The sequence below is a fragment of the Mobula birostris genome, chromosome 24, assembly GCF_030028105.1.
Source record: "Mobula birostris isolate sMobBir1 chromosome 24, sMobBir1.hap1, whole genome shotgun sequence".
Taxonomy (NCBI): domain Eukaryota; kingdom Metazoa; phylum Chordata; class Chondrichthyes; order Myliobatiformes; family Myliobatidae; genus Mobula; species Mobula birostris.
In genome coordinates, this window is record NC_092393.1 from 50847495 (window position 1) to 50873596 (window position 26102).

The 26102-nt window shown below is 44.1% G+C and overlaps 1 protein-coding gene and 1 long non-coding RNA gene across 5 annotated transcripts in view; one reads left to right on the plus strand and one right to left on the minus strand.

Moving 5' to 3' along the window:
• Nucleotides 1–20568, minus strand: part of LOC140187406 (uncharacterized) — a 69530-nt gene extending 48962 nt beyond the window's left edge. For both annotated transcript variants that reach the window (XR_011883090.1, XR_011883089.1), the window contains exons 1-2: nt 20211–20568; nt 12124–12425 (exon numbers count right to left, since the gene is read on the minus strand). This is a non-coding gene — a long non-coding RNA (uncharacterized lncRNA). The remainder of the gene's footprint in view (nt 1–12123; nt 12426–20210) is intronic.
• The window catches only part of tha1 (threonine aldolase 1), a 119915-nt gene continuing 113856 nt past the window's right edge, over nt 20044–26102 (plus strand). For all 3 annotated transcript variants that reach the window (XR_011883088.1, XR_011883087.1, XM_072242714.1), the window contains exon 1: nt 20044–20416. Coding sequence is in view for 1 of the 3 variants with exons in the window: in XM_072242714.1 (XP_072098815.1) it covers nt 20212–20416 (205 nt within the window). In the remaining 2 variants the exon portion in view is untranslated. The remainder of the gene's footprint in view (nt 20417–26102) is intronic.

Here is a 26102-nt window from a genome sequence, read left to right on the forward strand (position 1 = left end):
AAATTTTACTTAAAGTTGTCCTAGCCAGGGGAGGTAGTGGAGTTAAACTCCCACAACCTATTAAATGCTCCCAATGGAGTGCATCTCAAATAGCTTATGCCAACCAAGTCCAGCTCCTGCCTTTCACGTGTGGCTTAGTTACTAAGCCCTGCGGAACCATTTCTACTGACAGGAGAAGGGACAAATGTGGGTTAGATGGGTCAGATGGGGCTTGTCAGCCATGGTTGACATCTCATCTAGAAGAAGGAAAACTCAAACCTCCACTGCCTCACAGCTATACCTACCCATGAGGAAGGCTTTGGGAGTGAACTCTGAGGACAGATCCTCAGAGACTCTAAGGCAGTCCAATGTTGAGCTCAGTGCTGACGGGCAACTCCTGCGATGCCGCTGGTCCCAAACTGTATCGGTCTTTACTGTTACTTTGGATTTTTGGATTCATCAGCTGCGTGGAGAGGGAGAATGTGCTACCTGGGCAACAGCTTGCTCTCCATATCATAAGGCTCTGGCTTGCGTATCGTGTGTGTGCGTATATCCATACTTGGCTGGGGTCACCTGTATTGTAAAGACACTGTCCAAAGAAGGCAATGGAAAACCAATTCTACAAGAAAGTTTGCCAAGAGCAATCATGGTCATGGAAAGACCATGATCGCCCATGTCATACAACACGGCGCATAACTAATGAACGAGTGCAAAAGGAGGGCAAACATAGTGTGGCAGTGTTCATGGGTTCGTGTCATTCAGAAATCTGATGACGGAGGGGAAGAACTTGGTTCTAAAACGTTGAGTGTGTGGCTTCAGTCCCCTGTATCCATGAGCACTTGATAACCACACACTCACAGGAAAAGCAAGCACTGTGCAAGGGGCCAAGTCACAATTATGTGGCATACTTGGGAACAAAAAGCTTGGTGGCATCAAAGGATAACAACAGCCAGGCCAAAACAATGCTGGAAAAAAAAGCATAAAATTGTGGTTCAAGTTCAAACCAGCAATATTCAAAGTCAATGCTTCTATTTAAAAAAAATATGCATTTCTATAGCTTTCCCAGCTGCAAGACATTCCAAGAACATTACAGCTAGTCAAAGGTTCACTAGAAATTCATGAATACGAGGAAATCTGCAGATGCTGGAAATTCAAGCAACACAAACAAAATGCTTTGTGGATCTCAGCCCGGAACGCCAACTGTGCTTCTTCCTATGGATGCTGTCTGGTCTGCTGCATTCCACCAGCGTTTTGTGTGTGTTGCTAGAAATTCATGCTTTATTTTTAACCTTGTGAAACACAGGAAATAAATTGTGCACAGCAAGTTGTCACAGCTGGCATTGTGGGGAATCACCGATTTCAGTAAAATTGACTAAGGTATCAGAACTGGTTAGGATACTAGAGCTTAATTGACCCGATCATTTTTACATCACTTGAGAAGACAATGCCGTCCAAAACTTGGAACCTCCAATAGCAAAGCACTACCAGAATGACACTGGAAAAAAAAACAACTTTATTTGCAATAGTTTATCAGGATAATGTTACTTATAAGGTCTACATGTGAGTCTGAGAGTCCGGGGCCAAGGACTGGAGGCCTGGAGGCAGCCTGTCTTGAGTTGGAAGTCCATCTGTATGTGTTAGAGGGTGGGAAAGGGACTTGCCTTACTGTTGTTTTGTCGTCGTTGCTTGTGTTGTTCTGGTGAACATTGTGGATCTGCTATGCTGGAGCTGGAATACTTGCACATCCTTGGGTGTGTTGATTGTAGGCAATACATTTCACTGTATATTTTGATGTACCTGTAATAAATAAATCTGAACCTGAACCTAATTGGCACTCAAGTAGATAACAGTGAGCTGTCCATGAGCCTGCTTTCATCGGAGGATCAGAGGTGGGGGGGGATCAGCAAACTTTAAATTCCTCTGTATTATCATTTCAGAGAATTTGAATTAGGTCTAGCACATGAGTGCCATTACAAAGAAGGCATGGCAGCGCCTCTTGATAGAAGTTTGTGAAGTTTCAGCGTGTCATCTAAAACTTTGATGAACTTCTATAGATGTGTGGTGGAGAGTATATTGACAGGTTGCGGTTTTTCATTGACTCTGTTGTGTTTCTAGTATTTATTGTGGATACCTGCAAGAAAATGAATCTCAGGGTAGTAATTGGTGAAATATCTGTACTTTGATAGTAAATGTACTATGAACTTTGGCTGTGATTTTGTGAGTATTAGTGCTCCCACTTGCATTGTTGGGTAGGGAGCTCAGTATTTATGTCCATGCCTGCACTGGGCTGCAATGAGATGCAACTCCATGACTCTTGAGAAACCAAATTCAAGCACTAGTGGGCAGGTTATTATAAAACATAGAACTGTACAGCACAGTACAGGCCCTTTGGCCCACAATGTTGTGCTGACCCTTTAACCTACAATAATCAATCTCACCCTTCCCTTCCACATAGTCCTCCTTTTTTCTTTCATCCATGTCTATCTAAATATCTCTTAAATGTTCCTAATGTATCTGCCTCTACCACTATCCCTGGAAGTACATTCCATGCATAAATCAGAATTTGTGTAAAAAAAAACTTGCCTCCGACATCGCCCTATACTTTCCTCCAAACACCTTAGTTATCCCTCCTTGTATCAACCATTTCCACCTTGAGAAAAAGTCTCTGGCTGTCCATTCTATCCATGCCTCTTATTATCTTGTACACCTCTATCAAGTCTCCTCTCATCCTCCTTCATTCCAAAGAGAAAAATCCTAGCTCACTCAACCTATCCTCATAGCCATTCTTTCTAATCTAGGCGGCATCTTGGTATATCTCCTCTGCACCCTCTCTAAAACTTCCACATCCTTCCTATAATGAGATGACCAGAATTGAACACAATATTCCTAGTGTGATCTAACCAGGGTTTTAATGAATAAATGTTGTATTTTAGCATTGTTGATGACACTACCCATCACTTTGCTGATTGACTGATTTGTAGTCATTAGCAGGATTAGATTTGTCCTGCTTTCATGTAAGTAGAACATACCCTGGAAACTGCTTGCATCAACTGGTAGATGCTAACATTGTAAATCCTTCCTGGGTTCAATGCATTGATGCAATCATGAAGCAGGCACACCAGTGGCTAGAATTCTTTAGGAGTTTGAGGAGATTTGGTATGTCACCAAATTTCTACAAATGTACAGCAGAGAGCATTCTGACAGGTTGTATCAAAACCTAGTATGGATCCTGCAATACACAGGATTGCAAGATGTTGTACACTCCGCCAGCTACGTCACAGGCATAAGGCAATGCCTCAAGAAGGCAACATCCCTCATAAACGTCCCTCACTGTCCGAGACATGCCTTCTTCTCATTACTACCATCAGGGAGGCAGCATAGGAACCTGATGACCCACACTCAATGTTTTAGGAATAGTTTCTTCTCCTCCATCATCAGATTTTTGAACGGCCCTTGAATGCATGAACACTACCTCCCTATTCCTCTTTTTCACTATTTAGTTATTTCGAATAATATCTCAGAGGATCAACCCTAGGCCCCAACATTTTGATGCAATCACAAAGGCACAGCACTGACTATAATTCATTAGGAGTCTGAGAAGATTCAGTATGTCTCCAAAGACTCTTGCAAGTTTCTACAGATATACGATGGAGAACATTTCTGACTGGTTGCATCACATCCTGGTATGTGCAAGACTGAATGGTGCAAATGGTTGTAGACTTAGCCAGTTCCCATCACAGGCACAAATCTCCCCACAAATGAGGTCATCAGAAAGGCTCAAGAAAGTGGCAACCATCATTAAAGATCCTCACGATCCAGGTCATGTCTCTTCACATTACTACTAACAGAGAGCCTGTGATCCACAACCAATGTTTTAAGAACTGTTTCTTCCTCTCTACCGTCAGATTTCTGAATGGTCCACAAATCCATAAACACTACCTCATTGTTTTGCTTTTTTTGCACTATCTATACATTTTTGTAACTTATAGTACCTTCTATGTCCTGCAGTGTACTACTGCCACAAAACAACATAACTTTGTGAAATATGTCAGTGATAATAAACCTGATTCTGACAGAAGATTGATAGATCTGTGGCTAGTTCTGGGGTTTAAATCTTCAACAAAATGTGGTCTGGTTCCCCTTTCAGGGAAAAGCAGTGGTGAGCAAAGAGATCTGAAATTAGTCAGCAGAGGAAGGTTAAATAATGGCAGAAGTAATAATGTTGCAAGACAAAGAGACATACAAACAAGAGAACAGAGTGACAAAGGATATATAAGATTCAGAGGAGATGTGTCAATTGTTACTATAGAGTATCAAAGGAACAATGAGAAAAGTAGGGGGTTGAATCAAAAACGTTCTGACTACATTCAGCATACCAGAGCACATAAGAAAAAAATGGAATTAAAAACACATGACCTTTCATCAGACTGAAGGCTAAATGGAATCAGGAATGATGCAGAATAAGATCCAGAAACTCCCCTGCAGCAACCTCCTACACTTTGCACATTCTCTAAAGCACTGAACCTGAAAACTACTTTGAATTTGCACCTACCGTGTCTTCCAGAACAGGCTATTCGGTCCATGATATCTGTGTTGACCGTGATGCCAGTTCAGCTGCATATGGCCTAAATTACTCCATTCCTTTCCTGTTCGTGTGTATCTCTACATGATTCACATCTATCTGCTATCACATCTGCTTGCATCACTTCACTCAGCAGCATGTTCCAGGCACCGACCTTTCTTTGTGCAAGACTTGCCTTGGAAATTTCCTTTAAACTTTTCCCCTCAAACCTTAAAGCAATTTAAATTATCTCATTTTAAATCTCTGCACGGTCCTACTTTTGTGTTATCTTCAGAGTAGTGCAAAGCTTTCCATTCCTCTTTCCTCTAATCCTCCATTTTTATCTCTCCCTCCCCTACAAATTATCATCTTCAGCACTCATCCCTCACTCTGCTTTCCACCAAAAAACTTTGGGAAATAATGCCCATGGAATGCAATAGGTCAAAATGTTAGGAAAGTCCATGGCACTACTCTGTTGATAAAAATTCTGGCTCTTTTGAACCTCAATTTTGTGCACTGGGTATCTCTTACAAGCATTTCTATTTTTGAGCAGATAAAAGATTATCAACATTTGGGCAAGAGCTACAGAAGCTAGAACTACCACACCACCAGGTTCAAGAACAGCTACTTCCTTTCAACCATTCAGTTCTTGAACCAACCAGTGCAACTTTAATCGGCACACTATAGCAACACTGTGACCACTTTGCACAACAATGGATTCTATGCATCACACACAAAATGCTGGTGGAATGCAGTGAGTCAGGCAGCATCTGAGGAAATGAATCAACAGTTGATATATCAGGCTGAGACCCTTCATCAGGGCTGGAAAGGAAGGGGGAAGAAGTCAGAATAAGAAGGTGGGAGGAGGGGAAGGAGTACAAGCTAGAAGGTGATAGATGAAGCCAGGTGGGTGGGGGAAGATGGATTCTCCCGTGGTTCAGTCTCCTCTCATATCAGATTCTTTCTTCACCAGCCCTTTACTTTTTTCCACCTATCAGCTCCCAGCTTCTTATTTTATTCCCTCTCCCCCACCCACCTGGTTTAACATGTCACATTTCAGCTCGTATTCCTACCCCTCCACCATAGCTCATATTCCTACATCTTATTTGGCTTCTTCCCCCGTTTATTAATTTTTTCCCCACTGTTAATTAATTTCCATGGGTGCTGCCTGAACTGCTGCATTCCTCCAGCATTTTGTGTGTGTTACTCTGGATTTCCAGCCTCTGCAGAATCTCCTGTGTTTATGGATTCTGTTTTTTCGTTTTGTTACCATTGTGTCCTTCCCTGTAAAAATTGCATTCTTCCTCTTCATTTGACAAGTGTTATTCTGCAAATAAAAATGTATCAACGAAACCTACAGACACAAACTTTAAAATTTGTACTAAAGGAAATTTTATATTTCCTAAGCAACATATACAAAATGCCGGAAGAACTCAGCAGGTCAAGCAGCATCCATGAAATATCGACTGTTTGTTCATTTCCATGATCGGCCAAGTTTTCCAGCATTTTGTGTGCATTGCTTTGGATTTCCAGCATCTACAGAATCTCTCGTGTTCCTGGTATTTCCCGCTGTTTTTTTTCTCTCAGATTACCCTTCAAAAAATGTATTAACTAGTCAAAATGATAAACGTCAAGAAACTGTTAGGCTGGAAAAACTTTATTTCCATTAACAATTACCATCTAATTGACTTCAGGAACTACTTGCCATAAGAGCAGAAGAGCTCACCTTCCCATTAGGCAGACTTTAACTGTAGTTTTAAATAGACTGAGCAAATTAGCATTGAAACACTGCAGCTCTGCTTTGAATTCCAGAGATCTGCTCAGACATATCTGTGGACATTCAGTTACCAAAAAGACAAGGATGCACCCTGCTGGTCTACATGTTTGAGAAAGCTTCTAATCATCTTTGTAAACGCAAGCACGTTTACAATGGCATTGGCATTTACCATATGCAGATCATGCCGATATGTGATTCTGCTCCTATATCTTATGTTCTTAAATAGGCATGTGTAGGTATACAGATTAGAAGCAGGAATAGGCCTGCTCTGCCATACAATAATTAGATTATTAATATGACTGAACCCTTATCTCTAAGCTCCCACTAATCATACACCTCCTTGCTTATCAAGAATCTATCTAAATCTATGGGTGGTGGGGTGAAGGAAAGTCAAAGGGAGGTGTAAGGCACTTCTTCCTTTTGCTAGCCTGCAGGTCACCCTTGGGCAAGATGTAGCACCAGCTTAGCACACCCCCCACCCCCAACCCCTGATCAGGTCACGTGGAGCAGGTTGAATGAGCAGCTGGTGCCTATCACAAGTCCCGGTAATGTGACCACTGACGCCAGGCAGACAATCTCTGAAGAGTATTGATAATGGCAGGGGTCACCCATCTTGTAAGACCCTGCCCAGAAGAAGGCAATGGAAAACCAATTCTGCAGAAAAATTTGCAAAGAACACTCCTGGTCATGGAAAGACCATGATTGCCTATGCCATATGAAATGGCATATAACAAATGAACGATTTGAACCTACATTAAAAATATTCAAAGACTCTGTTCCCACTGCTGTCCAAAGACTTATGACCTTAAGAGGCAAATAAGTCACCTCCTCTCTGTATTAAATGGGCATATCCTTGTTTTTGAACAGTGATCATTGTTTCTAAGAAGGAACAGCTGTAAGAGCAGTGGACTCACCCAATACATCACTGGCACATCCCTCACCACCATCAGTAGTATCTACATGAGGTACTGTTTCAAGAAGACAATATGTATCTTCAAAGATCCCCACCATCTGTGCCATGTTATGTTCTTGGGCAGGAAATACAGAAGCATGAAATCCCACACCACCAGGTTCAAGAACAGCTACTTTGCTCCAAACATTCAGTTCTTGAACCAACCTAAGCCAGTCTAATGTCTACAGTCAGTGATCACTTTACATAACAATGGCTTTTGTACTTCTTTTTGTCACGGTTATGTTCTCGGTGTGTAAAGATTGCCTGGAAGCCTGAAAGTCGAAGACCAAAGTCAGTGAGTCTGGAGGTAGAGGCCTGAAGGTCAAGTCCACGAATCTGGGCCAGTGACTGGCTGTTACAAGTTTGAGAGTCCAGGGCCAAGGACTGTAGTCCCATCCTGTGGTTGGGGGCTTGTCTGTGTGTGAGGGGGTTGGTGGGTGGATGGATGGGAAAGGGATTTCTTTTGTTGCTGTTGTCTCGTTTAATTCTGTTGCTGATGATGCCTGGGTTGCATTTTGGATATGCTATGCTGGCGCTGGAATATGTGGCAAAACTTGTGGGCTGCCCCCAGCACATTCTTGGATGTGTTGGTGAATGCAAAGAAGGCATTTCACCGTATATGTGATAAATAAATCAGAATCTGAAATTGTGTTCAATTTACAGTATTGTACAAAAGTCTTAGGCACATATCTATAGCTAGGGCGCCTAAGACTTTTGCGCAGTACTGTAGTAATTTCCTGTGTTGTACTGTTCTGCTGATGCAAAAAAAAATCATGACATATGTGATGATAAACCTGATTCTGATATGGGTCTGTATGGTGGACAGAGTGGGAAGGGGAATCATGGCTGGAGAAAAGAGAAGGGAGAGGAGGGGGAGCAGGAAGCACCAGGAAGCCATTCTGTAATGCTCAATAAGCCAATTGTTTGGAATCAAATGACCTAGCCTGGTGTCCCAGGGCTGGGTATGTCTGCACCAGCACCACTAACACCACCCACCCCACCCCCCCCCCACCCCAGGACTCCTTCTCTGCTACCTGTCAATAACCCTTCCCTCCCGTGGTTCTCCACCCCCACCATTCCCAACATCCTTTGCTCCCGCCAGATTTACAAACTCGCTCTCTGCTCCACATTGACAAATACAGAACTGTGAAAAAGTCTTAGGTATCCTTGCGATGTAGACGCGCCTAAGGTTTTTGCACAGCGCTGTATGCTTATGTTTTCCCTGTGAATGTTGCGTATCTACTACGTGCCAATGATGCTGCAATATGTTTTTCATTGCACGTGTGCATACATGTACTTGTACAGCTGACAATAAACTCAACTTCGACTCCTTACACATACACTGTCAAGTCCTTGCCAGCTCCCAGTGGAACAATCTCTGTAGTCCTATCCTTCTAGTAAATACGAGATTCTACAGATGCTGGAAATCTTCAGCAACATGCACAAAATGTTAGAGGAATTCAGCAAGTCAGCCAGCATCTACAGTATACAGTCAACGTTTTGCCAGGACCCCCTTCCTTTTTCATGCTTGTACCCTTGCAATTTATTCTCTCCAGCACAAGCTGTCAACATCCTCTGTGCAGTGAGGCAGCAGAACTAATTGCAATAGCACTTTGCCATTCCACATTTGCCCTCTCAAGGCCCCCAAGGATCATATACACCTCAGCCCGCTTTATACTGTATGTACTGTCTGTTTGGCGAAACCCTAATCAGAGCCCTCTCTGAGACCTTTCTCACCCATGACTCTCCCCTCACTGAAATCTCCTTTTCTTTTGTACATCCCTAGTCTTTAATTTCCTTCTACCCGCCCAGAATCTTCCTCTCCCTCTCAGGCACCACACTCTCACTTTATCCCTTACCCCTAGTTTTCAATACTATATCCTGTCCCCTCCCAACCTCCCACACCTTGCCATCACATGCTTCCCAGCCATAAGAAAAACTTCAGCAGAAATGTGTTACCTGTTTCAGGTTCCAATGCACAGGATTGAAAAAGATACAGACAGTTGTAGACTCACCCAGCTCTATCAAAGTTGGAAGTATGTATACTTTATACAACCTTGAGATTTGTCTCCTTACAGGCATCCACGAAGCAAAGAACTCACAAAGAACCCATTAAAAACAAAGAAGGCCATCAAACACCCAGTGTGCAGAGAGAAAATAAAACAGGTCGTGCAAACAATAAAGCAAGCAAACAAGTTCTGAAGTATCATGGGCATCTTCAGAAGACAGTGCTCATGAAGGCGTTAGTCTTCATTAAGGACTCTTACCATCCCTGGTCATGCCCTCTTCTCATTACTACCATCAGAAAGGAGGTATAGGAGCTGGAAGAACCACACTCAACATCGAAGTTGAAGTTCAATTGTCCCTCATGTTACATGAATGCAGCAAAATGAAACAGCCTTCCTCCGGGTTCAAGGTGCAAAATACAGTACCAACAGTCATACACAGCACAAGGCACTTATATCATAGCAGTAAATATAGACACATTAAAAATATAGTGTAGCCAAATCCTTGAGTGTCATGTACTATAGATTGACGGTGCACGGGTGTTGCCAGCAAGGACAAGCCTGCAGCAGTCTGATCATCATGCAGTATTGCAGCTGCAGATGAGTGCAGTCCAGCTTGTCTTCCAGCGAGCAATCACTGGAGAGCAGCACCAGTAGGAGCGTCCAACCCTCAACCCAGCATGGATTCCAGTGCGCCTTCCGTGCCTCTGCTCTGACACTGCCTCTAGCGTCTCTCTCCCCTGGGTGGCTGCAACAGCCAACCCCAGAGTATGTTGACCTCGTCTGCACTACAACTAAGGTGACACAGCTCCACTGTCGTAGATTTCACCAATGAACCGGACCTGCGGTATTCTACATTATCAATGTCCAACAGAATCTTGCAATCTTAGGAACAGGTTCATTCCCTCTGCCTTCTGATTTCTGAATGGTCCACGAACACTGAGAGTGTGTGTGTGTGTGTGTGTGTGTGTGTGTGTGTGTGTGTGTGTAATTTTTAAAATATACAACACCTTGTAAAAGTATTCAGCCCCAACTATTTTCACATTTTACGTCTCATTTCCTAAATGTAAAATATAATGAGTTAGGATTTTTGAGCTAATCTACAAAACATTGTGCATCATGTCAAAACAAAACTCCAAAATCTGTCAACAATTTACTAAAATTGAATAACCAAAATTGTGACCGATCGTAATTATTATGCTAACTTTCATCAGGTGTAATTACCTTACCAACTCACCCAATTTGTTGATGTAGAAAACTGGAGGATCACCTGTTTTCAATTAATTCATAAGAATAAATACCACCTCTCTCTGTAAGGTCCAACAGTATGGCAGAATTTCAAAAGACCAAACCAAAATGAAGAGAAAAGAGCATTCAAGACAAGTCGTGGAAATTATAATAGAGAAGCACAAATCTGGGAAAGGGTACAATAGTCATAGTCAAAGTCATAGTCATACTTTATTGATCCCGGTGGAAATTGGTTTTTGTTACAGTTGCACCATAAATAATTAAATAGTAATATGTAAATTATGCCAGGAAATTAAGTCCAGGACCAGCCTATTGGCTCAGGGTGTCTGACCCTCCAAGGGAGGAGTTGTAAAGTTTGATGGCCACAGGCAGGAATGACTTCCTCATTCCTGCCTGTGAACAAGACCATCTCAAAGACATTGAACATACCTCCGAGATCAGTGCAGCCCATTATGAAAACGTGGAGAAAATATGAAAGCACAGTCAAACTGCCTAGGTCAGGGTTCCCCTCTAAACGTAGTCACTGGAGAAGAATGGCACTTGTAAGAGAGGCTGATGTGACACCAACAGTCACTTTGAGTGAGATGCAGAGTCAATGGCTGCAACTGGAGGTGAAGCTCATGGCTTCACAGTCTCTAAGGCCTTGCACAAAAAGGGTATTTATGGAAGAGTGGCAAGGAAGAAGCCTTGGCTAAAAAAAAAGTCTATCATTGACTGTAAAGACTTTGCAAAGCGTTACTTAAAAGATACTCTAAAGATGTGCAAGAAAGTCTTATGGTTGGATGAGACTAAAACGGAACTTTTGGCCTCAGCACCAAGTGGCACAAGTTATGTAATTGTCATACTCTGCATCAGCAGGTAACTGTAAAGTTTGGTGGAGGTAGCAGCATGCAATGGGAATACTTTTCAGCAGCAGGGACTAGAAATCTGATCAAGATTGATGGGAAGATGAATGCTGCTAAATAGAGAGATCCTTGATAAAATCTGCCAGCCTCTGCCAGAAAGCTGAAATTGGGGAGGAACTTCACCTTTCAACAGGATGACACCCCAAAGCACCCTGCCAGAGCAACCAATGGAGTGGCTTCAAATGAAGAAAATTAATGTTTTTGAGTGGCCCAGTCAAAATCTGACCTTAACCCGATAGAACATCTTGAGGCAAGACTTGAAGATTAGTGTCCGCTGCAGTTCCCCAACTAACCTGGTACAGCTTGAGCAATTTAGCAAAGAGGAATGGGCAGATCTTGTTCCATCACATGTAAAGCTAATAGAGATTTATCCAAAAAGACCACCAGTTGTAATGACTGCAAGAGGTGGTTCAAACAAGTATTGAGCAAAGGAGGATGAATACTTTTGAACTGCTGACATTTCAGTTTTTGAATTTTTAGTGATCGTACTTTACAATTTTCCATTTTTGTTTTGGGCTTCACTGTGAATGAAGGAGCATGTGATTCAGAAATAAAATTCTCAGTTAAATTGATCAAAATTCCTGGTTGTAATACTCATTTATGTGAACAAAGGGTTGGGAACTGAATACTTTTTCAAGGCACTGGATATATTTATATATTATATATATAAAGTATATATTTTTGTTGTTACTTACAGTAATTTTTTCATTGAGTCGACAGTTGCTGAAAAACAAATTTCACAACATGTATAATGATAAGGTATCGCATTCTGATATCTACTCAACGCTGCCTGACATTGACTGAAAGGACATGACCCCAGGCCTTGCTCATAGTGTTGTCTGGTGCCTGGTGTCTGGCAGGGATCCTACTTCAGAGGGGCTACTCCCACCAGCTGGCTACTGCACAATGCTGACAGTGTGATGTTATGATGTGTCACCCATGGGTGGCGGATCCCAGTTCACTCTTCGCTGGTTGATGGAGGTGAATTTGTCCTCATCTGCAGAAACAAAAATGATGTCATGACAATGTCCTAGTTCAGGCAATATCTGCCATACTATGTCATTCCATGAATAGGAGACAGCAAGATGTCTGTATCACAGGTCAGGACAGGTGCCAATCGACTGCTTCTTAGTCAGCTGTTATTTCCCTCAGGTGCTCAACCACGCAACAAAAATACTGCTGCAAGAAAATCAGTGTTGAAGTTCTCAAGGAGCCTGCAAACTCTTCTTAGACATGGCCTCAGGCTTCCTGACTGCTCCCAATCAATGAGCTCAATGCCTGAACTGCCCTGAATTCTACCTCAATTAACTTCTGCATTGAGACTTCTGGCTTCTCTACCAGGAATGGCTTGATGAGAACAACCAGCATTGCTGCCATCGGGAAGGAAGTACGGGAGCCTTACATCCCACACCACCAGATTCAGGAACCATAGAACCATAGAAACTACAGCACAGAAATAGGCCTTTTGGCCCTTCTTGGCTGTGCCGAACCATTTTCTGCCTAGTCCCACTGACCTGCACACGGACCGTATCCCTCCATACACCTCCCATCCATGTATCTGTCCAATTTATTTTCAAATGTTAAAAAAGAACCCGCATTTACCACCTCGTCTGGCAGCTCATTCCATACTCCCACTACTCTCTGTGTGAAGAAGCCCCCGCTAATGTTCCCTTTAAACTTTCCCCCCCTCACCCTTAACCCATGTCCTCTGGTTTTTTTCTCCCCTTGCCTCAGTGGAAAAAGCCTGCTTACATTCACTCCATCTATATCCATCATAATTTTATATACCTCTATCAAATCTCCCCTCATTCTTCTACGCTCCAGGGAATAAAGTCCTAACCTATTCAACCTTTCTCTGTAACTGAGTTTTTCAAGTCCCAGCAACATCCTTGTAAACTTTCTCTGCACTCTTTCAACCTTATTTATATCCTTCCTGTAATTTGGTGACCAAAACTGAACACAATACTCCAGATTCGGCCTCACCAATGCCTTATACAACCTCATCATAACATTCCAGCATTCCAGAACAGTTATTACTTCTCAACCATCAGGCACCTGAACCAGAGTGGATAACTTCACTCACCCCATCACTGAAATGATCCCACAACCTATGTACTCACGTTCAAGGACTCTACAACTCATGTTATCAGCATCATTTATTATTTAATTATAATTGTTATTATTTTGTTTTTCTTTTTGTACTTGCTCAGATTGTTGTCCTTTGCACATTTGTTGTCTGTTATTTTTTTGTTGTTTTTTTTTTTTGTTTTGTTTTGTTGTTTATGTTGTTGTTTGTGTGTACTTTTTCGTTGATTCCATTATACTTCTTTGAATCTGTATATGCCTGCAAGAAAATGATTCTCAGGGTAGTATACGGTGACAGATACATACTTCGATAAATTTACCTTGAACTTTGAAATCTAGGAGCTATCAACTGCAAGTATGGATTAGACAGGAAAATTCATCCTGCCTCAAGGGCACCGAAACAACTTTGTTATCCCGAAGACTGAAGACAAACAAAAAGCTTGAGACATGCAGTATATAACGGGTGGTGGAAGAGATCCATTGTTACTGATAACAATGACACATGAATTCTGTAGCACTGTTAACTACCATGCATGACACTTAACAGTGCTGAAGTACACACGGAAGCGTTATCAAGGACAGAGGGACCATTGGAACGATGACATTGAACAACCTCAATGAAGAGTTGGTCATTAATACAAGAATTCTTAATTGCATTCCACTCCATGCTATCCAGTTCTAAGGCATTCTCAACTCAGAGGAAACTGCCTATAAAGACTTCAAAGGCAAGAATATTGAGAGCCAGGAGTCAACCACAATATATAAACCACAATGAATGATCTGTTTAAGTAATCTGCTCATGCGCACAAGAATATCTGCAGATGCTGGAATCCAAAGCGACACACACAACAAAATGCTGGAGGAACTCAGCAGGCCAGGCAGCATCTATGGAAAAGAGTAAACAGTCAACAATGTTTTGGGCTGAGACCCTTCATCAGGACTGAATGAAATGGAGTGGGGCGGTGGGGGGGGGGGTTCAAAAACGTGTCAACAATTCTTCCCCCCTCCCCCCACAAATGCTGCTTACTCATTGAGTTAAATCAGCAGATTGTTCTTTATTCCATCATGTCCTGATGAAGGGTTTCGGCCTAAAACGTTGACTGTTTACTTTTTTCCATAAGTGCTGCCTGGCTTGCTGGGTTCCTCCAGCATCTTGTGCATTTTCTTATATAGTTTGTGCATTGGAGGGCTGGTCACAGCCATCAAATGGAGAGCTATTGAATCAGAATCAGAATTATTCTCACCAATATATGTCGTGTAAGCAAACAATCTGTGGGTCACTAGAAAAAAATTCACCATATATGGTGAAAAGTTGATAAGAGCCATCCCGCCCAATATTGGATAATAACAGCAAAGCCAATTGCTCTGAAATTCACAATCAGAAAATCCCAGTGCAGCTGCTGGAATCTGGAGTAACAGACCGGAGGTTCGAGGCCATCAGCAGATCCAAGACAGCATTGTGGAGTGGGGGAGAGTGGGAAGGATGATTCAAAAGGGTGTCAACAATTCTTTTCTCCCCACAGATGCAGCTTGACTCAATGAGTTAATTCAACAGATTGTACTTTATTCCCAGTGTACTGCCATCATGTTATGGTGACACAATTTTGCATCTGCTGATATATTTAGTAGCCTCTATACCTGTGTCAAACGGCTGTTGTGAGCCATCTAGTGTGGTAGTGCAGTGGGTGGTGCTTGCCGCTCTCGCCTTCAGCTACCACCGCTGGCTAGCAGTCTTGTGAAAAGGAGGGCTCTTTCCAATTGATGTTTTCACGGCCAACTTTGATTCCCAAGGTGGCTCTTATTTTTTGTAATATTGTTTCACTGTACACATTAAACAAATCAGGGGAGAAAACACACCCTTGTCTAACGCCTCTCTTGATTTTCATAAACTGATTCACTTCTCCATCTATTCTTACAGCAGCAGTTTGTTCCCAGAACAGATTTCTGATTAGGCAGAGGTCTTTCAAATCTAGATCTAGAGTTTCCTGTAATATTTCAAATAACTTATTGTGCTTCACTTTATCAAATGCTTTTGTGTAGTCGATAAAACAAACAAATCTTTTTGCACTTGAATAGCTCGTTCTGATAGTATCCTTAACATCAATATCGCGTTTCTTGTACCTTTGTCTTTCACAAAACCACATTGTTCTTTACCCATTTCAGCTCGTATCTTACTTTTAGCTCTTGTTATCAAAATTCGTAGAAGTATCTTCTTCACTCAGAGAGTGGTAGCTGTGTGGAATGAGCTTCCAGCAGAAGTGGTTGAGGCAGGTTCGATATTGTCGTTTAAAGTTAAATTGGATAGATATACGGACAGGAAAGGAATGGAGGGTTACGGGCTGAGTGCAGGTCGGTGGGACTGGGAGAGACTAAGAGTTCGGCACGGACTAGAAGGGCCGAGGTGGCCTGTTTCCGTGCCGAAATTGTTATATGGTTATATCTCAGTGATATGGCTCATTAAACTTATGGTCCTATGTAATTCACATTCTATTGCTCCAGGTTTCTTAGGAAGAGTGATAAATACTGACTTTTTCATCTCTTCTGGTATTATTCCAGTCTCATAAGTGTCATTGATTAAATCAGTAAGTTTTTCAATTCCATAATCTTCAAGGGCAATAATTTGTTCTATTACTAACTCATCAGGACCTGCTGCCTTTCCTTTCTTCATCTCATTTTAATATAGCAATCACAAACTCCTTGCTGTCTGTCACAAGAATTGTCCTCACCGGAACTTTCTCCTCTCAATAGCCAAAGAGTAGCTTCCCAAATTACAGTGTGGATTTCATTAGATTAGCGATATTAATGGAAATTATCTTCACTCCTAGGTACATGCATGAAGCAGCATGCTAATAATATACATGTTTTTTTTAACTTCCCTAGAACCTTTGACTCTCAGTCAGGCTCTGTAAGGACTAGAATAAGTCAAAATCGAAGTAGATTTATTATCAAAGTACATACTTGTAATCATATACTACCTTGAGAATCATTTTCTTGCAGGTATTTACAGGAAAAATAAAGAAATGCAATGGCTTTTGTGAAAATTTATACATAAACAATGACTGACAAGCAATAAAAGCATATTAAAACAATGATGTAATGCTGAGGCTTTATAAGGCATTGATCAAATTGCATTTGGAGAACTATGAGCAGCTTTGGACCCCATTATCTAAGAAAAGACATGCTGACATTCGAGATGGTGCTGAAGAGGTCCACAAGAAGGACCCTGAGCACGAAAGGGTTAATGTATGGGAGCATTCAATGTCTCTGAGCCTGTATCTGCTGGTGTTTTGAAGAATAATGGTGGTGTTGGGGGTGATTGCATTTCATTGAAACTTAACAAATATCGAAATGCCTACACAGAGTGCACGTGGAAAGGATGTTTTCCTACGGTAGGGGAATCTAGGTCCAAGGGGCACAGCCTCTAAACAGAAGGACTTTAGAACAGGGGTGAGGAGGAATTTATTTAGCCAGAAGGTAAAGAATCTGCGGAATTCATTGGCATAGACACCTGTGGAGGCCAAGTCGTTAGGTATAAAGTGGAGGTTGAAAGGTTCTTGATTAGTAACGGCTAGGTCACCAGAGGTTACAGGGAGAGGGCAGGTAACGGGCTTGAGAGAGAAAATAAATCAGCCATGATCGAATGGCAGAAAGGGCTGAATGACCTAATTCTACTCCTATGTCTTATGGTCAAGTGAGACCAGGAAAAATGTCCTTTTATAATTGGTTTATATTTGTTCGTCAGAATGGAGGCCGGTGCCTAGTGGTGTGCCTCAGGAATCTGTACTGGGTCCAATGTTGTTTGTCATATATATTAATGATCTGGATGATGGGGTGGTAAATTGGATTAGTAAGTATGCAGATGATACTAAGATAGGTGGAGTTGTGGATAATGAAGTAGGTTTTCAAAGCTTGCAGAGAGATTTAGGCCAATTAGAAGAGTGGGCTGACAGATGGCAGATGGAGCTTAATGCTGATAAATGTGAGGTGCCACATTTTTGTAGGACTAATCAAAATAGGCCATACATGGTAAATGGTAGGACATTGAAGAATGCTGTAGAACAGAGGGATCTAGGAATAATGGTGCATAGTTCCCTGAAGGTGGAATCTCATGTGGATAGGGTGGTGAAGAAAGCTTTTGGTATGCTGGCCTTTATAAATCAGAGCATTGAGTATAGGAGTTGGGATGTAATGTTGAAATTGTATAAGGCATTGGTAAGGCCAAATTTGGAGTATTGTGTACAGTTCTGGTCACCGAATTATAGGAAAGATGTCAACAAATTTGAGAGAGTACAGAGGAGATTTACTAGAATGTTGCCTGGGTTTCATCTACTACATTACAGAGAAAGGTTGAACAAGTTGGGTCTTTATTCTTTGGAGTGTAGAAGGTTGAGGGGGGACTTGACAGAGGTATTTAAAATTATGAGGGGGATAGATAGAGTTGATGTGGATAGGCTTTTTCCATTGAGAGTGGGGAAGATCCAAACAAGAGGACATGAGTTGAAGGGCAAAAGTTTAGGGGTAACATGAGGGGGAACTTCTTTACTCAGAGAGTGGTAGCTGTGTGGAACGAGCTTCCAGCAGAAGTGGTTGAGGCAGGTTTGATGTTGTCATTTAAAGTTAAATTGGATAGCTAAACTGACAGGAAAGGAATGGAGGTTTCTGGGCTGAGTGCAGGTTCGGTGGGACTAGGTGAGAGTAAGAGTTCGGCACAGACTAGAAGGGCCAAGATGGCCTGTTTCCATGCTGTAATTGTTATATGGTTATATATGGTTATATGGTTATCTCAAAAGTTCTTACATCCACTATATGATGTCAAGCAGACTGCACTCCAACCAGCTGAGCTGCCAAAGACCGAACTTTACTACAGATTGGTATCAACTTCCCAACAATTTTCTCAGTAGTTTTCTCCACAAAACTTCAGCTTATCTTCAACAAGCATTCCACTGAGAGGAGCTAGTTTGTCTCCAAGACATTGCCACCAAATGCACTCCAATCTCAGTTAAGAGACCTTGGAAAATGTTGTCCACATTTGTACACCTCAGAGCCACAATTTCAGTGAGAAAGACATTCATTCATTTGTTTGAGATACAGCATGGTATAGGCCTTTCGAACCCTTGAAATGCACTACCCAGCAATCCCCAGATTTAATCCTAGCCTAATCACGGGACAATTTACAATGACCAATTAACCTACCAACCAGTACGTCTTTGGACTGTGGGAGGAAACCGGAGCACCCGGGGGAAACCCACACATTCCCGGGGAGAACATACAAACTCCTTACAGGCAGCATCAGGAAATGAACCCGGGTTGCCAGTACTGAAAAGTGTTGTGCTAACCACTATACTACGGTGGGTAGAGTTGAAGTCTGAGGAGTTATTTGAAAAGAAGAAGGGATTGTTAGGGCTAGTGGGTGAAAAGATCAAGGGGGAAAAAAAAGGAAAGAGCATGAAAATAATAGTTAGGTATTCTGTGCAGAGGATTGGAGGAAGGAAGGCAGAAAAAAAAACAGGTGGGAAAGGACAGGGTGAGATAGGGCATGGGTAGAGAAGGTCAGGTGATGGCAAGACCACTGTGAGCAGGTTGGGTCTGGGATAAGACCATAAGATATAGGAGCAGAATTAGTCCATTCAGCCCATTGAGTCTGCTCTGCCATTTCATCATGGCTGATCCCAGATCCCAGATCCCACACAACCCCATATACCTGCCTTCTCGCCATATAATTTGATGCCCTGACCAATCAGGAAATAATCAACTTCTGCCTTAAATTTACCCATGGACTTGGCCTCCACCGCAGTCCGTTGCAGAGCATTCCACAGATTTACTACTCTCCGGCTAAAAAAAATTCCTCCTTACCTCTGTTCTCGAAGTTCGCCACTCAATTTTAAGGATATGCCCTCTAAATCTGGATAACCCCACCACAGGAAACATCCTCTCCACATCCACCCTATCTAGTTCTTTCAACATTCTGTATGTTTCAATCAGATCCCCCCGCATTCTTCTAAATTCCAGGCCCAAAGCTAGCAAACGCTCCTAATATGTTAACCCCTTCATTCTGGAAACATCCTTGTGAACCTCCTCTCCAATGACAACACATCCTTTCTGAGATCTGGGGCTCAAAACTGTTGCCAGTACTCCAAGTGTGGCCTGACTAGTGCCTTATAAAGGTTCTTGACGGACGAGAGTACAATGGGAGAATAAGGGTGGGCAGTGATGGAAGGACATGGATGGGAAAGGAGGTGGATTAAGCGAAAGGATGAAGAAGGATGGGGGTGAAGGAATATTGGGGTATGTCAATCAGTAAGAGTAGTGGATGAGGATGGATGGTATCAGGAGTGGGGAAAGAAAAGAGGTAAGGTGGGCAACAAACAAGTGATAAGAGGCATATAGGATGAGAAGGAAAAAGAAGAGGGGTGAATGAGGCAGAGGAAGGTGGTCACAGGAGGATGAGGGCAAGAGGAAGGTTAGGAGGAGCAACGTGAAGGGTAGGAAGGGGGCAAGCATAAAATGTGGGATGGGGCAAGAGAAAAGGCAGAAGGATAGCGAGGGGAAGGGTAGATGATGGCAAGGGAGGGTGCGTGATGGACAACAGGCAACGAGAAGGGGAAAAAAAAACTGCTGCTGAGAGCAGCGCGGAACCTTGGGACAGCAATTAATCCGGGCAAAGCTGGCACTCGACAGCCGCTCGGGCTCCGCTCACCATGCGCTCTGTGTTGCTGAGGCTCCCGACTTTCGGCCGGCGATGGTACCGGGGATCGGTGCCTGGAACTCCGGCCGCCCGTCGCTCGATTCGGACCGTGGATCTGCGCAGCGACACAGTCACTAGCCCCAGCTCGGCCATGCGGACGGCAATGGCCTGCGCCAGAGTCGGCGATGATGTGTACGGCGAAGATCCGACTGTAAACGGTAAGGAAAGACCGGGGATGCGGCCTAACATGCGGAACAGCCCGGGGGGGAGGGAGGAACGGTGGCGAGGGGAGAGGGGATGGGAGTAGAAGGTGGAGAGGGGAGGGAACGAGGGAGGGGGCGAAGAGGAGGGAGGGAGAAGAGAGGGGGGAGACGGGAGAAGGAGAGGGTGAGGTGAAGAAAGAGAGGGGAGAGGGGTAACGGGGAGGGGGAGAAGGAGAGGGGTGGTGGAGGGGGAGGGAAAGGGGTGGTGGGTGGAGGGGGAGGGGGGGAGGGGGAGGGGGAGAGGGGGGGAGGGGGAGGGGGAGAGGGGGGAGGGGGAGGGGGAGGGGGAGAGGGGGGAGGGGAGAGGGAGAGGGGTGGTGGGAAGGGGAGAGAGAGAGGGATGAGAGGGTGGGGAGGGGGAGAGGAGGGGATGGAGGGGATGAAGGGGTGGGGAGGGGGAGGGGATGAAGGGGTGGGGAGGGGGAGAGGGGAAGGGGAGGAGGGAGGTGAGGGGTGAGATGGGGAGAGAGCATGGGGGTAGAGGGGAGGGGTGGGGTGAGAGGGTGATGGGGAGTTGGAGGGGAGGGGGAAAGGGAGAGGGGTAGAGGGAGAGGGGATGGGTAGAAGGGGTGGGAAAGGAGAGGGAACAGGAGGGAGGGGAGGGGGTCAGGGAGGGGGAGAGCATAGCTAGGGGAATGGGGGAGGGGGTCAGGGAGGGGTGAGAGTAGGTAGGGGGAGAGAGAGCATGAGGGATAGAGGGGTGTGTTGGGAGGTGAGGGGAGGGGTGAGGGAGGGGAGACGAGCGATGGGGAAGGAGAATGGACAAGAGGGTGAGGAAGGAGGGGAGATGAGGGAGTGTGGAGGGGAGGGGGAGAGGGGATGGGCTGAGAATGGAGAAGGGAAGAGATGGGGTGGGGAAGAGGGGGTGAGGGGAGATTGATAGGCTGGGGGGGGAAGGAGGAGGGGGAAGGGGAGAGGAGGAGGTGAGGGAACGGGGAGGAGGAGGAGAGGTGATGGGCTGAGAATGGGGTGGGGAATGGAAGGTGGGGTGAGGAGGGGAAAACTGTATGGAGAGGGGAGTCCAGGTTGTTAGGGTGAGGGGAAGATAGAGGGGGAAGGGAGAGAGGAGGGGGGGAGGAAGGGGAGAGGAGGGGGGGAGGAAGGGGAGAGGAGAGTGAGAGGGGAGGTTGAGAGAGGGAGTGTGGGGAAATGGGATGCGGGGAGAAGGGATGGGAGGGCGATGGGGAGGGGGAAGGGGGATTGGGAGAGTGAGGGTAGGGGAGAGGAGGGTGGGGGGTAGAGGCAGAGGAGTAGGGTGGGGGTAGTGGATGTGGAAAGGGGAGGAGAGGTAGTGGAGGGTGGTGAGGGAGGGAGAGTGGATGAGGATGGGATGGGGAAGTGAGGGGAAGCAAGGGAGGGGAGGAAGAGAGGGGAAGTGGGGAGGGGAGAGGAGGTGGAGTGGGAGGGGGAGAGGAGAGGGAGGTAGAGGGTGTGGGGAGGGAGAGGTGGTGGAGGGGGAGAGAGAGAGAAAGGGGAGTAGGGGACGGGAGGAAGAGTGGAAAGATGGGGAAGGTGAGAGGGGGAGGGGAGGGTGGGCCATGGGAGAAGGAGGGTGGGGAGGAGGTGAAGGGAGAGAGGATGGGGAGGAGGGGAGAATGGGAGAGGGGTGGGAGGGGTAGAGGATGAGGGCAGAGGGATGTTGAGGTAGGAGTGAAGGGGCAGGAGCAGGCTGAGGGCAGGGAGAAAAATAAGATGGTATGTGATAGGGGATAAAGATGCAGGGATTTCTGAGGTTTAGAAATTGACAGTGATAGGGTTGGAGTGAGGGAATGAACTGGGGTAAGGTTCAGATTTGGGAAAGGGATGGTGTGAGAAGGGCATGAGAGGAATGGTGGTGGAAGATGAGAAGAGATAGAGAGTGGAAGGAATAAGATTAAGGAGAGTGGGAAGAAGGATAAGGTTGGAGGGTGTGAGAGGGAAAGTGGGGGCAGAAGAAGTGGTGAGAAAGAGGTGTAGATGTGGGAGAAAGGCCAGGAGACTAAGGAAAATGGTGAGAGGGTGTATTGGGAGTTGCTGTAGGGATAGCGAGAGAATACTTGTGTGGGGAGCAGGCAAGAAAGTGATGAGTTGAGAATGGGGGGAGCTTTGGAGAGAAGGAATGGCAAAAAAAGAAGTGGCAGCAAGTTCTGCAAAGTTGGTTCAACCAAGGTTGCTAACACCAGTAGACCTTGGAGAATATCCTTCAATCTGTTGCATTACATTGCAAGATATTGAACTGTTTGCAGAATAGACAAAAAGGTGTTAAAATAAGTCACACGAAATAAGGTGATAAGGTTCAACCACAAAGGTTATTGCTGAAAAAATATAAGCTCACGGTTTAAGAAGTAGTATTTGTCAAAGATAGAAAATTGGTTGGCTAACAGGAAACAGAAATGGGTATAAATATGTCTTTTTGGCAATATTTAACAAGTGGTGTGCCACAGGGCACAGTACTGGGTATCACTATTATCAATTTTTATAAATGACTATTTGAAAGGTTCTAAATATAATGGTGCTAAATTTTGTTAATAACTCAAAGATAGTTAGCAAAGTAAGTCGTGAAGAGGATATTAAGAGGCTACATTAGAATGGCATTGGTTAACAGAGTTGACAAGGATCTTGCAAATTGAATAAAATGTGAAAAATGTGACGTTGTCAATGTTAGCAATTATTTAGAAAACTAGTGTAATATTATACACTCACTGGCCATTTTATTAGACACACCAGTACTCCTCGTTAATGCAAATATCTAATCAGCCAATTGGATGCATAAAAGCAGGGAGACATGGTCAAGAGGTTCAGTTGTTGTTCAGACCAAACATTAGAATGAGGAAGAAATGTGATCCAAGTGACTTTGACTGTGGACTGATTGATGGTACCATATTGGGTGGTTGGAGTATCCCAGAAATAGGTCATTTCCAAGGATTTTCATATGGAACCGTTTCTAGGTTTTATGGAGAATAGTGTGAAAAAAAATCCAGGATGAGATGGAGTTCTGTGAAAATGTCTTGGTAATGAGTGAGGTCAGAGGAGAATGACCCGACTTGTTCAAATTGATAGGAAGGTGACAGTAACTCAAGTAACCACGCGTTACAACAGTGGTGTGCAGAGCAGCATCTCTGAACACACAACACATTGAACCTTGAAGTGGATGGGCTACAGCAGCAGAAGATCACACCGGATCCCACTCCTGTTCATAATAAAGTGGACACTGTGTACAGGGAAATTAAATACAGAAGCTCTAAGATTAACCTTCAATTATGTAGGGCATTTGTAAAAACATATTTGGAATACTATACATTATTTGTATTCTTATCCAAATTTTAATCAAGAATTACTGAATTGAAAGCTGTTTAGAGCAGGTTTACTAGAGTAGTACCTGGCATAGGAGTCTTGTCTTATTAAATTAGGTTAGACGTATCAGCTGGAGCTTAGCAAAGTGAAATATCCAAGATATCAAGGGGTCTTGCTAAGGTGGAAGCAGAGAGGACCTCTTTGTAAATGTGGGACTCTCAAACAAGAGGTCTCTGTTTAAAAATAAGTTCAGCGTAGAGGTGTGTGAAGTTATCCAGACTTCTTCAGGAGGCTGATGGTTGTAGGATAATAACAGTTCCTGAGCCCAGTGGTGTGGGAACTCAGGTTCTTGTAACCTCCTGTGCAATGATAAGAAAGGGAAGAGAGTATTTCATTCAGCAAGATGGGAGCATTGGCACTTCAGGAAAATTTTGTCAGAAGATTCTGTTGAATCTCAGTGTTAAGGAAATGGAGCTAGAACTGGATGAACTTCAGTTCATTCATGAGGCTAAGGGGTTGATCGACAGGACACACAGGGATGTAGTTGCACCAAAGGTGCAGGACGTGGGTAACTGGGTAACCGTCATCAGGGGGAAAGGGGATAGGCAGAGTACCCCTGTGGTCGTTCCCCTCAACAACAGGTATACTGCCTTGGATTCTGATGGGAAGGAGAGGAAAGCCACAGTGGTCAGGCCTCTGGCTCTGTGGCTCAGAAGGGAAGAGGATAGAAGAGGTGAGCTGTTGTGATAGGGATTCATTGGTTAGGGGAAACAGATAGGAGGTTCCGTGGACGAGAATGAGATTCCCAGATGGTATGTTGCCTCCTAGTTGCCATGGTGAGGGGAATTTCAGATCGAGTCCACAGAATTCTTAAGTGGGAGAGTGAGCAGCTAGAGTTGTACCAATGACATAGGTAGGAAGGGTGACGAGGTCCTGCAAAGTGAGTTTGGGGAGCCAGGTGCTAAGTTAAAGGACAGAATCTCCAGGGTTGTGATCTCAGGATTGCTACTCATGTCACATGCTAGCGAGACCAGAGATAAGAAGGGGATACAGTTCAACATGTGGCTAAGGAGATTCGTGCAGGAAGGAGAATTTCAGATTTTGGATCATGGGAATTTCTTCCGGGGAGTGTGGAAGCTGTACAGAAGGGACGGTTTCACCTGAACTGGAGGGTGGGGGGCGGGGTGCGGCTAATATCCATGCAGGAAGGCTTGCTAGTGCTGTACGGTGGAGGGGGGGGTAGTGGGGATGAAATTAGAAGTGCAGGTGGATGGGAACCGGAGTGTCAAAGCATATAGTGGAGTGGTTCTGAGGAAAGATGCCGTTAAGTCTGTGTACAAAGTCAGGAATTGAAAGGTTGAGCATGGTGTGACCAATTTTAATGCAAGGAGTATTGTAGAAAAGGCAGATGAGCTTAGGGCATGGATCACCATGTGGAATTATGATATTGTAGTCATTAGTGAGACTTAGTTGCAGGAGGGGCAGGACAATGCCGATAGTTTCAAGATAATTATGGAGAAGGATAGGTCTGGTCCTTGGGTTGAGATTCTAAACTGGAGAAAGGCCAATTTTGATAGTATCACAAAGGACCTGGAAAATGTGGATTGGGACATATTGTTTTCTGGCAAAAGTGTACATGGTAAGTGGGAGGCCCTCAAAAGTAAATTTTTGAGAGTACAGTATTTGTCCTAAGATTAACCTCCAATCATGTAGGTCATTTGTGAAAACGTATCTGGAATACTATACATTTTGTATTCTTATTCAAGGGCAAGGATAATGGGTTTAGGAAACCTTGGTTTTTGAGAGCTATTGAAGTTCTAGTTGACAAAGAAGGAGGTACATAGCAAGTATAAGCAGAAAGGAGCAAATTTGAGATTATGAAGTGCAAGAGAACACTGAAGAAGCAAATCAGGAGGGCTAAAAGAAGACATAAGGTTGCTCTAGCAGACAAGGTGAAGGAGAATCGCAAGAGCTTTTACAGATATGTTAAGAGCAGAAGATTAGGAAGGATAAAATTGGTCCTCGTGAAGATTGGAGTGGTCATCTATACATGGAGCTGAAAGAGATGGGGGAGTTCTTAAATCGATTTTTGTATTTGTATTTACTCAGGAGATGGACACAGGGTCTATAGAAGTGAGGCAAAACAACTGTGAAGTCATGGACTGTATACAGATTACAGAGGAGGAGGTATTTGCTGCGTTGAGGAAGATTATGGTGGATAAACCCCCAGCGCCTGACAAGGTGTTTGCTCGGACCCTGTAGGAGGCAAGTGCAGAATTTGCAGGGGCCCTAGCAGAGGTACTTAAAACATTCTTAGCCAAAGGTGAGGTACCAGAGAATTGGAGGATAGCTAATGTTTTTCCATAGT